Source organism: Vollenhovia emeryi, unplaced genomic scaffold, assembly GCF_000949405.1.
Source record: "Vollenhovia emeryi isolate VEMERY1.0 unplaced genomic scaffold, V.emery_V1.0 DF939155.1, whole genome shotgun sequence".
NCBI lineage: Eukaryota > Metazoa > Arthropoda > Insecta > Hymenoptera > Formicidae > Vollenhovia > Vollenhovia emeryi.
The window spans coordinates 1,520,063-1,534,397 of record NW_011967211.1 but is presented as its reverse complement, the minus strand read 5'-3'; the positions used below and the strand labels follow the sequence as shown (position 1 = coordinate 1,534,397).

The 14,335-nt window shown below is 37.5% G+C and overlaps 1 protein-coding gene and 1 non-coding gene across 4 annotated transcripts; both read left to right on the top strand.

The window, feature by feature from the left end:
- Positions 1–1,152: 1,152 nt before the first annotated feature.
- On the top strand, positions 1,153–13,897 carry LOC105565145 (sodium-independent sulfate anion transporter-like). 3 transcript variants are annotated; one of them, XM_012018104.1, is made up of 9 exons: positions 1,153–1,972; positions 6,355–6,545; positions 6,965–7,102; positions 7,379–7,657; positions 7,947–8,256; positions 8,595–8,897; positions 10,061–10,295; positions 10,673–10,905; positions 13,751–13,897. In XM_012018104.1, exons 1-9 carry the CDS (start codon positions 1,924–1,926, stop codon positions 13,768–13,770), a joined length of 1,758 nt encoding a protein of 585 aa, XP_011873494.1. In that variant the 5' UTR covers positions 1,153–1,923; the 3' UTR covers positions 13,771–13,897. The 3 variants fall into 3 exon arrangements, with proteins under 3 accessions (XP_011873494.1, XP_011873495.1, XP_011873496.1); XM_012018105.1 differs by lacking the exon at positions 1,153–1,972 and adding an exon at positions 5,236–5,463; XM_012018106.1 differs by lacking the exon at positions 1,153–1,972 and having other exon boundaries at positions 6,474–6,545; positions 6,944–7,102.
- On the top strand, positions 2,436–2,517 carry Trnas-aga. Its single transcript has one exon. It is a non-coding gene; the product is annotated as a tRNA-Ser (tRNA).
- Positions 13,898–14,335: the final 438 nt, after the last annotated feature.

Below are 14,335 nucleotides of genomic sequence, written 5' to 3'. Positions count from 1 at the left end.
ACGATTATGCGATTTAACAATCATTTTCCACTAAACAGACTTCGCTCCACGAGCAATAAATTTATGGTGGAACCAATAGATGATGCTTGTTAATTTAACAGAAACCCTGCGATCTCATATTAAGAACTTATCTCATAATAGGGGACTTCCCTCTATAATTTATTCGTGTTCGTCACCTTCAACTGCTCATACTTAATATCGGTTATTAAATGAAATGCGTTTCTTGTTATTTTTAATTTAAATATTTAATTCTTTGTGATCTGTTATTGGAACATGGATTATTCGATGGACAGTATGGACACGCACAAACATGACCCTGTTTAAAATAATAGATAGAATATGATCAGATTACATTAGATTACACGCAATTTCAATGTAAATTAATAAGACTCTTATTTATTTGCATTGAAATTTCATGTAATCTAATGTAATCTGATTAAATTCTAATATTTTAAACAGGGGATTACGTCATCCGCTCCCCAGTCTGGAGGACTTAGCGTGGACTTTTCTCTTTTTTTTCGACACTGAAATTCACGTTGAAAGGAGATTTTCGACACAATTAAAGATATCAAAGAAAATTCGCAGGCTTACACGCGATCCCAAAAAACGCGCGCGCTGTCATGGGTAAGGAACTACAATTTATCTTTCCATAGTTCAGGCTTTCTCTCTTGACATTTTTCCGACGGGATTCCGCGAATTTTTTAATTTTTTTAAAAAACTGATATCCATATTGAAAGGCCACAAATTTGACACAATTGAAGACATCAAGGAAAATTCATGAAAATATCTTTTGTTTTTATAAATTTCCACAATAAAATAAAACTATGCATTTCGTATTCTATTCCGCATTCATTAAAACATCAGTAACAGTGTAACATTTATTTTAAATTATACTCTAATATTAGTTTTAAATCTTATTACTTTATTTGACTGTCGTTTAACCACATAAATAATTGTGATGGTAACAAATTTTGTTAATTGTTCCAAGGCTAAAGCAGGGACAAACAAAGGCAGGAAACGACGCTATCACGTACTAGATTAGATTGCAATTAGTGTGTTAATCATTGCCAATTACATTGCACTTTTTCAGATAAGCTATGCAATGTAGACGCAAAATTCCAACCATTCCAAGTAATCAAAGTTGGCACATTTATTAAAGAGGCAACAATTATTTCCCACAGTTTCAATTGTTTTCTTTAGCTTCAAATAATTTTACAGGGCATTATCGTCGTGTATACTCGTTCTTAGCGTACACTTTTTTAACTGTGCAATTAGCACATATAAATAAAGTATACGCTATATGCATTAAAGTATAATAACTTCACTTTGTCTAATTTTTTAATAACAAAATTAAACACAATTATTTACTTGAACACACATTCAACTATTTATTAAAAAATTGTAAAATTCTCAGAAATAGTGGGCAATGGAATGTTCTAAAAAATATGCTTCTGAATACGCCGAAATAAAATACTTTCGAAACTATAAAAATTCAGTTTCAAACATTCTTTCTTTAGAAGACGATTTTTTGGTCGTACGCATTTTAATTTGATACGACACATATCCAATACTTATCAAAATCGGGGGAATGGGAGGAAGAGATACTTGGGTGTTTCCGCGTAAGTTATTCTTTACAAACTGGCTTTATTATCCATTATACAACAGTACTGCGTTTTGCGAGATAGAGAGAAAAAAAGTTAAAGGCGGTATCAGCATGCATATGTATACGCCGAGCGACACGCAGACTCGAGGCCGCAGAGAACGCTCGACGCCACGTTTCACGTTATCGTTCGCGGACTACACACGTGATCGCGCTCGATCGCGCGCGCGCTCTGCTTTACCGACCACCTCTAAAAGTCAAAGGATGCACGGCTGAAATTACACGCTCTTTCGTTTCTCTAGTAGCACGTCTGATCTGGGGGAATGCCACATTCACGAGGACAGTTCGGCGAAACGACTCCGCTCCTATCGAGTAAGTCTCGCCTTCGATCCTTTCGGACGCGCCTCTTGTGCCAGGCGTCGTCATTCTCACTGATTTCGATCGAACGTGTCACTTCCGCGTTACTCATGCATTATTAGGCGCATTATGACGCAAATGTAAATGCAGACTCATTCGATCGCTTCGCTTCATGGGCGCAGTTTTGTACACACGTTTTGCATTATCCTATTATTTAAATTAATTTTTTTACACATTTATTTTCGCGCAAAATGTTTTATTATTTATAATTTGTTTAAGTATAGTGTGATAATCCTGGTAATATGTTTGATTTCCATTTTGTATATCAATTTTTCATGTTTTTATTATCTGTCGTGACTTTTACTTCGTTAATTGAAACAATGCTTCGCAATTAAGAAAAAATTAAAGTAATTTAAAACACAACAATTGGGAATCATTTAAATAATGTTCTTATTAAACGAAGCCCCATATCGTCGTAGCAGTCGTGGCCGAGTGGTTAAGGCGTCTGACTAGAAATCAGATTCCCTCTGGGAGCGTAGGTTCGAGTCCTACCGACTGCGGAAGAGTGATAATTTTTTTTTCCGGTTTTATACTTATGAATATGGGGTAAGAGTAAATAAAAATGTGGCACAAAGATAAATTTAAATGCTATTTTTAGAAACAATTTTTTTTAATTTCGGGCACTCCCGTACGCGATGTGAAATACCGCGAAACGCACGAAATATTATTAAGAAGTATCGCGTGACTTTCTGTCATACAAATTACTCAAACTAATAACTTGCATTTTTGATTCGGAAGAATAAGATAGTGGATAAATCGCTTTTGAATTGGCGATATAAAACGGTGCGTAAATGAGACGTGACCGCGACAAAGTACCACGGTTTATAATACATTCAGATTTTAGATGAGTTAGTCTCGTGAAAGATCTATTTATACGTTGATAAAGAGCCATCACCTCAACATAGAATTCGTTTCTCATTACAAGTTGTAGAAACTTAATAATTAATCGAGGAACGTTGCTTGTTACTAATAAAGGTGTGCAAATCAATAGCGATTTATCCCTGCATTCGTCGCGATCGAGTCTTGGAGACCGATAACGCAAAAGTAATACCACGCACGGAGCGACTCTCGCCACTGCTTGCCGGCTCGACGTTCGGCGAGCGAGTGAGAGCGCAGCGACCTTCAGGCACACGATGGCATGCAAAAACATCGTACGTCACCGCGCCGAGTGAAAACAACAAAAAAACGTTGAGAATTCGTTAGCCCGCTTAATCATCGTACGATACCGCGCCGAGTGAAAAACAACAAAAAAACGTTGCGAATTCGTTGTCCTGCCTACGTAATAGAAAATTCCGTACTTAATATTTTACATTACTTGGTTCGCGACTGTTACTACGTTTTGTGTATCATTCTACGGACTTATTGGCATTGATTAAATGAACGATTAATTCTGTTCAATCGAGAAAATGTTTCGAAACGAACATCGTTGTTACTTAAACTCTAATTAATTAGAGATTTTACCTCAATAGTTGGTGTATAAAAATGTATATTTCTAAATTGCAAGTATTCATTTACTATGAAACTAACAATAAGAGAAGTGAAGCACACTGCGCTTCGAGAAAACCAATCGGCATCGCAGAAAACAGGCCTCAACTGTCGCACTGGTGACATCTCTTTTTTAGAAAGGGATAAATTCGTACCGGTACAAGATAGGAAACCTGATGGATTTTACAAAAATAATTATTTAATCCTTAGAATAATTGTAAATATGTATATGCAATAAATGTAAAATATTCTACAATTAACCTTCCTTTATGAAAAAAATAAAAATTTAGTATCAAATAGCATAGTCACATTATAATCAGCTATATAAATTTATAAAAAATTAACATCAGTTATACCTAAATTGTAAAAATCTTGTTAGCATTCACAAAATGAGATGTATTGTGTTATTTTTTGCCTATATTACTTATATTTCATTTTCATTCGTTTCATATGGCTATTATTACTAAATGTCGCTTATGTGTAATAATATAAAATATTGGTGAGGTACGCATTCGGCAACTCTGCCGTAATAATTCGAAACGCTGTCAATAAAAGGACAGAAGAAATATATGTATATGCAGAACAAGTATTTTATATAATTAAATATTCGCTTTTATGACAAACATAAAAGCCCTCTCATTACTTCAAATAATAATGCGTAATGATAAGTCAATAATTAGACTAGAAGAGACAAGGAAAATTGGCTGTGTTGTGTTAAACAGTTAATTGACTATATCGTTTCTTTGTTTTCCGTTATCGGGATCGTGCAGACAGCGGCGTATCCTATAACTGTTTGTTTACTTTCTCGTTGCGTATGACATCCGCAACGTGCTTGGCAAATATGTCAGATCATTGACGCGGTATGCTCTGGTGATTAATGAAAATCCCGCTACCACGTACGTCTCGAAGATAGTAATTAATTAAACCTTGTTTCTCCTTTCTCCAGTCAGACGGGAAGTTTGATAATTATATCGTGGTCGAGGTTCCAATATAGGCATACGTGCATGTACACACACATATATATATATATATATATATTATCTATCGACTGATCTCTTTCGCAAGGACGTATCTTGATTTTACGCAATTTCCGGTTTTTCTGCTGGTCCAGAGTGAGCGTAAAATCGAGATACGATCTCGCGAGAGAGATCAGTCGCTATATATTATATAACTTTTGTATGTACGTAGAAATATTCAATCTGCTAAGTAAATACATAATATATGTTTCCTGAAAATTTTTCAAGTTTCGGTGACTTACGAAATAATTCAAACCAATCGAGTTTAATAAAGCACTCACGACACTTTCAATTATTTTTCAAGATCCAATTAAAAAGATGTAGACATAAAAAAAATCGAAGCTTTGCGCATACAAATCGTAATCAACACCCGAAAGTAATTACGAAAAGAGTTCTGACAATTAGGACTGTCGATAGATTTTATCGCGTTAATTCCGCATGATCTCTCATACGGATCTCACGTGACGCTCGTATGTGTTTCGCTAAGTATATTGATAGTGTCATTCGGTTGCGACATTATCACATGACACGCGAATTAATATCTTGGAAATTACGCCGTTGTTAAACATTTTACGGAGGCGAGATTGTAACGCTAGTTCGACTGTCTCTTTCGATTGCCGTTTGTTTGAGAAAATCTTATCTCGATGGTCGCCATGTGACACATTAAATGCGTTATCGCAATCTGCTAATCAAGCACTTGAAAAATCATTGCATTCTTCGTTGTGATGGATTATCAAGAGTACTAAAGGTTTCAGTGTTTGATGAACACTGCGCCGAATAGCGAGTCTTTCACTCGCACTTGCTATTTCACAGATCGCGTTTTTCCCTCGAAGGTTCACGTCGATAAAGTTTTACACGTCAATTTCGTGAATTGTGTGACAAAATTTCAGTGGAAATTATTTTATTGAGGAAAATTTAAAGCATAAATCAGGACCATGACGATATGTATGTATAATTAATGAAATAATTAACATATGTTGTTGTATTTATATATAAATTTGTATTTGATAGAACGTGGACGGTTATTATTAGAAAGTAATATCTTTGCACGCGCGTTGCAATTTTGTAATATCAGGCTTGTGTAGTCTTCGATATCGCAACTCGTCACAACTTTTAGAGGCGTGACTATGATTAGTTAGTAGTTTTGCAATTCCTGACATGATGCAGTAGCAGCGATGATAAGTCGATGATGATGGTTAGACATAATCGAATTTCGACGAACATGCAGATATAATGAATGAAATAACATACAACGATATCCATAATGAATCTCGTGTAATTTATCTGTTTTTATTGTTTTACCATTTTAATGAGAAAAATAAGGAAGTTTGATGCAATTTGTGTTATATCTCGTTTTCTAAATGAAAACTTTGTGGGTGATTTATCTTCGTAGCACCCTAATCTTTTACACTTTGACATCTTGCTCCAAATCACATTTTTTACGACTTCTAAGTTGATTTGTGTAAAATATTATTTTAATATATTAATATTGTTCATTTAAATATTGAAGAAATTATTATCTTTAGATATTATTATCGACATCACAATTATTCTTTCCAGACTGTTATTATTATTAAACATTGAATTAATATACATTTTCTCATTCAAAATTGATTAACAGGATTGTAATTCAAATTTTTACTTTAATCATTTTTGCAACTATTTCCGTTTTTACATGCTCATTATGTAAATCATAGGGCCGAGTGTTACACTCTCTCAAAGTTGCAACCCCATTTTCCTCACACGGAATTGATTAACAAGATTGTAATTCAAAATTTTATTTGAACCATTGTTGCAACTATTTCTGTTTTTACATGCTTATTATATAAATCATAGGGCCGAATGTTACACTCTCTCGAAGTTGCAACCTCAAGAGGCTTCTCCTACGGAGGATACCGATTCTAGCATGGCTGCCTCTATACAGTTGGAACAAACTTCTACAGGACACTTTGGCAGGGTTGACAGTGGGTCTGACCGCGATACCGCAGGGCATAGCGTATGCAATAGTGGCTGGACTTCCGGCACAGGTGAGTACACGATACGAGCGTACTTGCGACTGTGTACTTGCTACTACAGACTTCCTTCTGCGAATGACATTCGAGTTCGAGCTATCATTAAATTTCACTTTAGCGTAAATATAATCCTCTAAAAAGTCAATTCAAATACGCGCGCTGCATCATTCCCAACAAAATTGAAATTCTTTGAAACAATTCTAAACTAAAATAATCATTGCAAGAAATTGTGAAGTTAGCTGACGACCCTAAAACTCACGATAATCCTAATTTGAAAACGAATTCGAATTCGTACACTCGTCGAGCTACTCGTAATTTTTCGCTCGGTTAATTGAAACTCTCGAGTATTTTGAGGGGCTCTCCATCAAGTAACCGATCCAATCTACGATAGTTTGCAAGACGACTCTCGTTAGGTGAACTTTTGAAAACTTCAGTATGGCCTGTACAGCAGTTTCATGGGTTGCTTCGTTTATCTGGTCTTCGGTAGCAGCAAGGATGTGACGGTGGGACCTACCGCGATAATGGCATTAATGGTGCACAAGTACGTGTCCGATCTTGGAGAAGATTTCGCCGTAAGTGGCATTTATTAACCCTCGTCCAACATTTTGAAACTTACTTTTGCCCTTTATATGGCACACAATTGCCCTCATTCTATATGTTTGTTGTATTGCGTCAAATTTTTGCTCTAGTATAAATTCACTTTACGTGCATTTCCAAATTACTCGCTAAATTTCTAATCATTTAAAATAATTCGAGTCGCGGTACTCATAGTCGACGCGATTTTATCGCAAGATATGCTCCCTACTTAAATCGTTCTTTTTACGAGGTTCGGATGAAATCGTTTTCAGGTGCTCGTGTGCTTTTTATCAGGCGCCCTGATCACGATCATGGGAGTGCTTCATTTGGGGTTTCTCGTAGACTTTATAAGCATGCCTGTAATTTGCGGCTTCAGTAATGCCGCGGCGATTATTATCGCTACTTCTCAATTAGGTACCTTGCTGGGTATAAAAGGACGTAGCGACTCTTTCATCAATGCTATTTCGGACGTTGTTAATCGTATAAAGGACACCCAACCTTGGGACACGGTACTAGGAGTGTGCTCGATGGCGGTACTGATTCTCCTCAAGGTACGTTCATTCATTGCGGGATTATTATAAAGGTTGCCGCAAAGCGAAAATCGTTCTCAGGAAGTGTCCTTAATAATTCATTTGCGTTTTTTATTAGAACTTCTCGGTATTGACTCAAAAGTTTTATCGCTAATATAATTGATTCGAGCATAGAATTTAACGGTCCAATATCACTTGGGGCACATCTCATCATTTTTTTTATGCGTACTTGATTTTGTATGGTTCGGTTACTTCAGCGAGACACAATTAAGGCGACAATTAATAGATTAAAATGTATGTTCGAAAATAGAAACTGCCCGGCAAGAAGCTGGGGACTCCCTTTGAAAAATTCATGTGGTTAATCTCGCTGGCCAGAAACGCCATAGTCGTGATGATTGGCACTCTCATAGCCTACGTGCTATTCTCTCACGAAATTAGGCCTTTTCACATTACGGGCAATATAACCGAGGGTTTGCCACCGTTTTCTTTACCTCCGTTTACCATCGTGAACGGAAACCGTACGTATACCTTCGTAGAAGCAGTCAACGAACTTGGCAGCGGCATCATCTCGATACCACTCATCGCTATCTTGGAGAGCATCGCCATCGCTAAGGCATTTGGTGAGTAAATACTGACAAATTTATTGAAAAACTTACTTCGATTAAACGACAGGAGAAAACACTTCGATAAAGATACGATTTACTTTTCCCAGAATTTCGTAATAATTGTAAAAGAATCACAAAAAAACGCATGATTAAAAGCACATATTTTTTCAAGTGCCTAATCTCTCGAGGAAGGGAAATAACAGATCCCCCCCATCCTTCTTACCATAGATTCGCGCCCGGGTTTTACGATCGAGTTATTGAATCATCTGGTTTTTGGGCCGCTCCCTCCAATAATAATTAATTTACAAAGGTAAATTGTAAGACACGCCCGAAAAGTTTCGGCAAATTTGCAGCGAAAGGGAAGCCTCTTGATGCCAATCAAGAGATGCTGGCACTCGGCCTCTGCAACGTATGCGGCAGCTTCGTGAGATCGATGCCCGTAACTGGAAGTTTCACTCGTACCGCCGTTAACAATGCGTCCGGCGTCAAAACGCCGATGGGTGGTGTTATCACCGGCGGTTTGGTGCTTTTGGCATGCGGCCTGTTGACATCTACTTTCAAATTTATCCCCAAAGCTACGTTAGCGGCGGTCATCATAATCGCGATGTTCTACATGTTCGAAACACAAATTTTCCTTGTTCTCTGGAGAACAAAGAGTAAGATATTAACTATTTATAGATGCTTGCCAGATATTTCTAAATTATGCTGCACGCTCGATGCTTTCTAAATGTTGTTTTTTCGAGTTTTTATTTTACACTGATAGAAAAAAGTGTAATATTTGAAAGCAAATTTATAGCAATTAGTACTATAATATTAGTAATAGCAACCATATAGACACAGTGACGCCAACTATTTAAAAAATTTACTATAAAATATAAGCTTTTAATTGTTATTCTGTTAAAATATCCAGGCAATGAATAGTAAATTAGTTAATTATTTTTATATAGTAAATACAATCACAGTAATAGTAAATATAACAACATTTTTATTAGCCATCTTACTAATCACATGGTAAACAAAAGTGAAGTGGCTCTGAATGTCTTCACTAAAGGGACGCGCGGTATAAGACTTTCTCGTGAGAAGAAAACCGCATAGAGTGTCATAAATACTGATAAGTTTATACATTCGTATAAGATTACTTATCTTCTCTTTGAAAGATGCTTTCTTGTACTATTCTTTACGAGTGCAAAGTGATGTAACCAATGAACACAGTGAACGCAATGCACATATAATAAAAAGCGGGGAATATTACTTCCAATATAAATACGATTGTTACTATTACATATAATTATTCGAAATTTTACTTCTGGTTGTTATTGCAATATTTATAGTACACCCAAATTAAAAGCTCGCTTTGGTTTATGACAACCATATCATAGGTTGCATGGACCAATATTGCGTCTATGAGAACTATAATACATTGTTGGATCAGCCATAACTTACGTAGTTGGAAGAATTATAAAAATATGGTTGGCTCCTAAAATGACTATAAATTATAGCGAGATTGTGGTAAATGCAACTATTTTTTTCTGTCAGTGTATAATACGAGATATTAAAATTGAGAAGAAAAAAATGAGAAAAATGATTTCTCTCTTAATTAAATAAAAATAAAATCCTTGCAATGAATTCTTTTCCTAGATACGATTTTTTATCACTGCAATTATACATTAAGTCCCAGCATTTTTCTGGCTGAGATGCAAAAAACAATACGCCATTCGAGGAAGCATTAAATACAGTTGCAATCGTTATAAATTATCTGGCGGTTAATCTAGTTTTCAGTCTCTAAGATTAATCGACTTCTTTCACTGGCGTTGAACAGAAATCGATCTGGTGCCGTTGATAGTGACATTATTATGTTGCTTGGCGGTCGGTTTGGAGTACGGTATGATCGCCGGGATTGCGGTAAATCTAATTCTCTTACTCTATTTCGCGGCCCGGCCCGGGTTATTGATCGAAGAGCGGATCGTTGATGGCTTGACCGTGCTTTTCGTATCGCCCAAGCAATCCCTGAGCTTCCCAGCAGCGGAGTATCTCCGAGAGCGAGTAATGTCGTGGTAAGTCCCGCCGCAAATCCGCGTAAGAAATGATTTGGACGCGCGGGTATACCAGGTGCCCCGAAAAAGTGCAAAGTATCGTTCGATTTTAAATAGCATCCGATATCTGGGCAACTCGAGTATAAGAATCTCGTTAAATCCACAAACCTTCAATACTTTTTTAGTGTACCGTCGTAGCGCGCGCAAGTCGCAGGAAACTCTCCATTTTCAAAAACTATCGGAGTCTCGATATCTTCCTTTACGGAACATTTCATTCCATTTTCGTAAAAAAAACCAATATTATGCGCGCGCTCTACGTTTCTCTCGCGTACAATATTTTATATGCGCTCGAAAAAGAGGGTACAGTGTTTAGAATTGCAACTTTGTTGCATATCTAGGTGCGACAAGAGCCCGGCAAGCTTACCAGTGGTAGTGGAGGGCCGTCACGTGCTGAGAATTGATGCCACAGTCGCGAAAAACCTGGCACTGCTCCTGTCGGATCTCGCCGCGCGGGATCAGAAAATCATTTTTTGGAATTGGTGCGAGGACGCCAGACGGACTTTGATAAGTTACGACCCGTCACTCGCGACCTATTGTAGATCGTGTGGCAGCATAGCGCAGATATTTTCAGGTAAGCTTTTTTCAGTCTCTCACTTCGTCGCTTTTCCTCGCGAATAAAACACTGCTTGTTTACACAAATAGAATTTTCTAGAAATTATGATTTTCTTTGAAATATCTATACACCCCTCTCTCTCTTTCCTACTAATGGTTTTTTTTTCGAACGTAATCTAATATAGAGGAGTAAAAAATTTGGCGTTTCTGCGATCGTTATAATCTCCGGTAATAGATAAATTGAAATAATTTGACGTTCCTGTGCGAACGATATTTTTACATTCATTAGCGACATAAATTGGCTCTTCTTTTTTCGATTGAATTCTCAAATAACGTCATGAATGAGGACTTGATATGAAAGCATAATAGGTACGTCACGGGGAAAATTACTTTTATATTTAAAGATATTTCCAGCGGGATATAAAAGAAAATAGACGCTATTTTTAAGATTTATGAGAACGTAAAAAAATGAATACCACGAGCACCTCTCTCGGTCTTCTCGGTGTTTTTTTTTTTCGAAAATTAAGTAAGATAAATTTGTTCTGTCGTAATTGGTGTAATCGTTTTTACATCGTGTTCCATTAAAGTATCGTATCCCATTTTTGCGTCATTATTAACGCCGTGATGCATTAGTTTGCAAGTTTACGAACCGCATATTTCTCTTCCCGATACTCGAGGGGGGGTAGGGCGGATGGCGTTTCAAAATTTTCCGCGCTTTATCAGGCTCGACGTGACGCGCGCGAGTTTGCAAATTTACGAGCCCCTGCGCTTTTGAGGAGGGCGCGCACATCCGATGGTACTCGTGGGGTTAATGGATTGTGGCGTCTCTGGAAATTTCCGTATTATCAAACTCGACGAGACGTGAAGTTCGATGAAGGCGCATTCACGAAGAAAAGGAAAGAAAAAATCTCGCAACTTTTTTTCGAGAAGAAAAGAAACGTAAGAGAATAAATTCTTCTCGAGAGCTCGATAGGAGATTTCGCTCGATCGTAGGAGCTCGCCCAAGTCGTTGTGTATTCGCGAGAGGTATCGGTGCCCGTTTCTGTACATCCAAACTGGGCGGAGGACTTTTGCATCATGGCTACGCGATTACAATTAGAGGAAAGTCCCCCATTATGAGGTAGGATCCTAATATGGGATAGCGGGGTTTCCGTTGAATCAATAGACAGTTGATCTTGCCAATTTATTGCCCACGGAGCGAAATCTGCGAGGAGTAAACCGCTGAGGGAATTGTGCTGTACAGATTTGCGGCATTTTTAGGCATTTTTGGGCATTAGTTTGGGCATTAGGCCTTGCATTATAAAGATAAAATGAGATAATAACATTGGTGTACGTGATTTTGGTCAGCGGTTTATCCCTCGGACATTTGCTTAGTGGAACATTCATTGTTAGATTGTGTAATCGTTGCGAAAGAAGACTTGCGATTGAATTTGGGCGTTGGACACCTGCTATCTCGTATTAGAAACCTATCTCTCATAATAGAGGACTCTCCTCTAATAAAATTGAATATCTTGGAAACCAAGACGGGCCGGACATTTGTCATTTTTTACGATACTTTACGAATTCGAGGGAAAAAAATGTTCGATCGAGACCATTTTTGTTCGGATAAAATTCGCCCACGACGAGAACACGATGAGCGTACAAAATATGATTCTTCTTAAAAAAAAGTCTGATCTTTATGTCAGATCTCGACGTTGCGTTCGCAAACGTTGCTCCGATCGAATCGCTTCCCCTTCGCGATACCGCGACGGGAAATCTCGGATCCGGCTCAATTTCCAAGATATTTTATTCCATTGATTATAATTGGACACCCTGTGCATGCTGCAGCTGCGATCGAACATCGTGGGCATTTACGCGGCGACCTATATCATCACGTATGCGCATACCGAATCACTTATGACAACCCCTCTTCCTCCCCGCCTACCACCGCTGGTACCGGAGTATTACACTTCGAACGTACACCATATTGTTTCTATCGTGTTACGGCCGCGGCGGGGCGGCGGTTGATATAATAGTTGGCAGTGTTCTAAACTCATTTCATTTCGCATAGAAGACAAATCCCCGCCTCGAGCATCGACAAGAGCGTATGGCTGGCCTATCAATTTGTCGTAAAAATCCCGCGATTTATTAGTAGGATCAGCCAGCTCGCTCTGAATCATTCCCAATCTGAGATTAATTATGGATGGAGGAGAGTCCCCTATTATGAGATAGGCTCCTGATACAAGATAGCGGGGCTTCCGGTTAAATTAATAGGCATCATCTGTTGATTCCATCATGAATTTATTGCCCCTGGAGCGAAATCTGTTTAGCGGACAATTCATTGTTGGGTCGTGTAGTCGTGACGAAAAGAGATTTGTGATTGAATTTGGCTGTCGAAGACCTATCTCGTAATAGAGGACTTTACTCTACATATTATTTTTAAATATAACATATATTTAATATAAAAGTATGAAAACACACAAATGTACAACTACGAAGTGCTTGTACACGAAATGAAAATATTAATATTAAAAATAATTGCTAGATACGCGAATTCTAACGTGACTCTTTTCCCCGTAATTATTTTATCAATCTATCGATTGTTTCACTTGAAAGTTTTAATATTATTCGTTCGGAAGCCTCCAATTATTTAGTTTTCGCTCACAAACGCGCGTGTTCGCGCAACTGTGGTGTTTTTGTTTTACAATTTTTGAAAAAAAAAAACAACTTGATTATATGCAACACAAATATTTCACGCGCGGAATAAATGCACGTGTATTACGTCCTTTGGGCAATAAAATAGTCATCGTCAAGGTAAATTTAGTAAATAAATAAGATTTACCATAATGACTTGGACGATAATCAGATCGCTTTTCTATTTTCAGGCGAGACTGTGATTAGCTAACGGAGTTACCGCCATAACGGACATGTGTTCACTAGGATAAATTATTAAGCGGCCAAGTTTTCTCAGTGCAACGTTAACGTGTACAGCAAATGATACTAATAATATTAAACGTGAATTCCGAAAACAATAGCTGGCTTCCTTATGCATTCCCAATGTTCCCCTTGTGCATTCTATGGTGAAATTCATACGCAGGCGTACGCTGGCGCGAACGATAATGCGATCATCCGACGTACACGTAGGTTATTGATAATATTATTTTTATCGTCAGGAAGGCGTTGGACGTTGTTACATCAACGACAGGGTTGATACCCTTCATTTTTATCACGTCCCATTATAGCACGAGCGATCTTTTTCTGGATCAGTTGTTAATACACCATCCAAGATTATCGACTGAAATTATTAAGTATAACTCTCGACACAGTCAATATCTTAACTTGCAGTTATTTATCTGTTCCCCCCTTTCCTTCTCGGTTCTTTTTTTACATACACAGCGAGTTAAATATATCGAGACAGTTCCCGAGAAATTAAGTATATAATCGCAATTTTTTTACATGAAATAATTTCA

What these genes read in the sequence shown, in the direction of transcription:
- LOC105565145 (XM_012018104.1), top strand. Translation starts at nt 1,924, where the DNA reads ATGCCACATTCACGAGGACAGTTCGGCGAAACGACTCCGCTCCTATCG. An exon ending in CGCCATCGCTAAGGCATTTG is followed by an intron (nt 8,257 to 8,594) that starts GTGAGTAAATAC and finishes GCAAATTTGCAG; the next exon opens with CGAAAGGGAAGCCTCTTGAT. An exon ending in CGAGAGCGAGTAATGTCGTG is followed by an intron (nt 10,296 to 10,672) that starts GTAAGTCCCGCC and finishes TTGCATATCTAG; the next exon opens with GTGCGACAAGAGCCCGGCAA.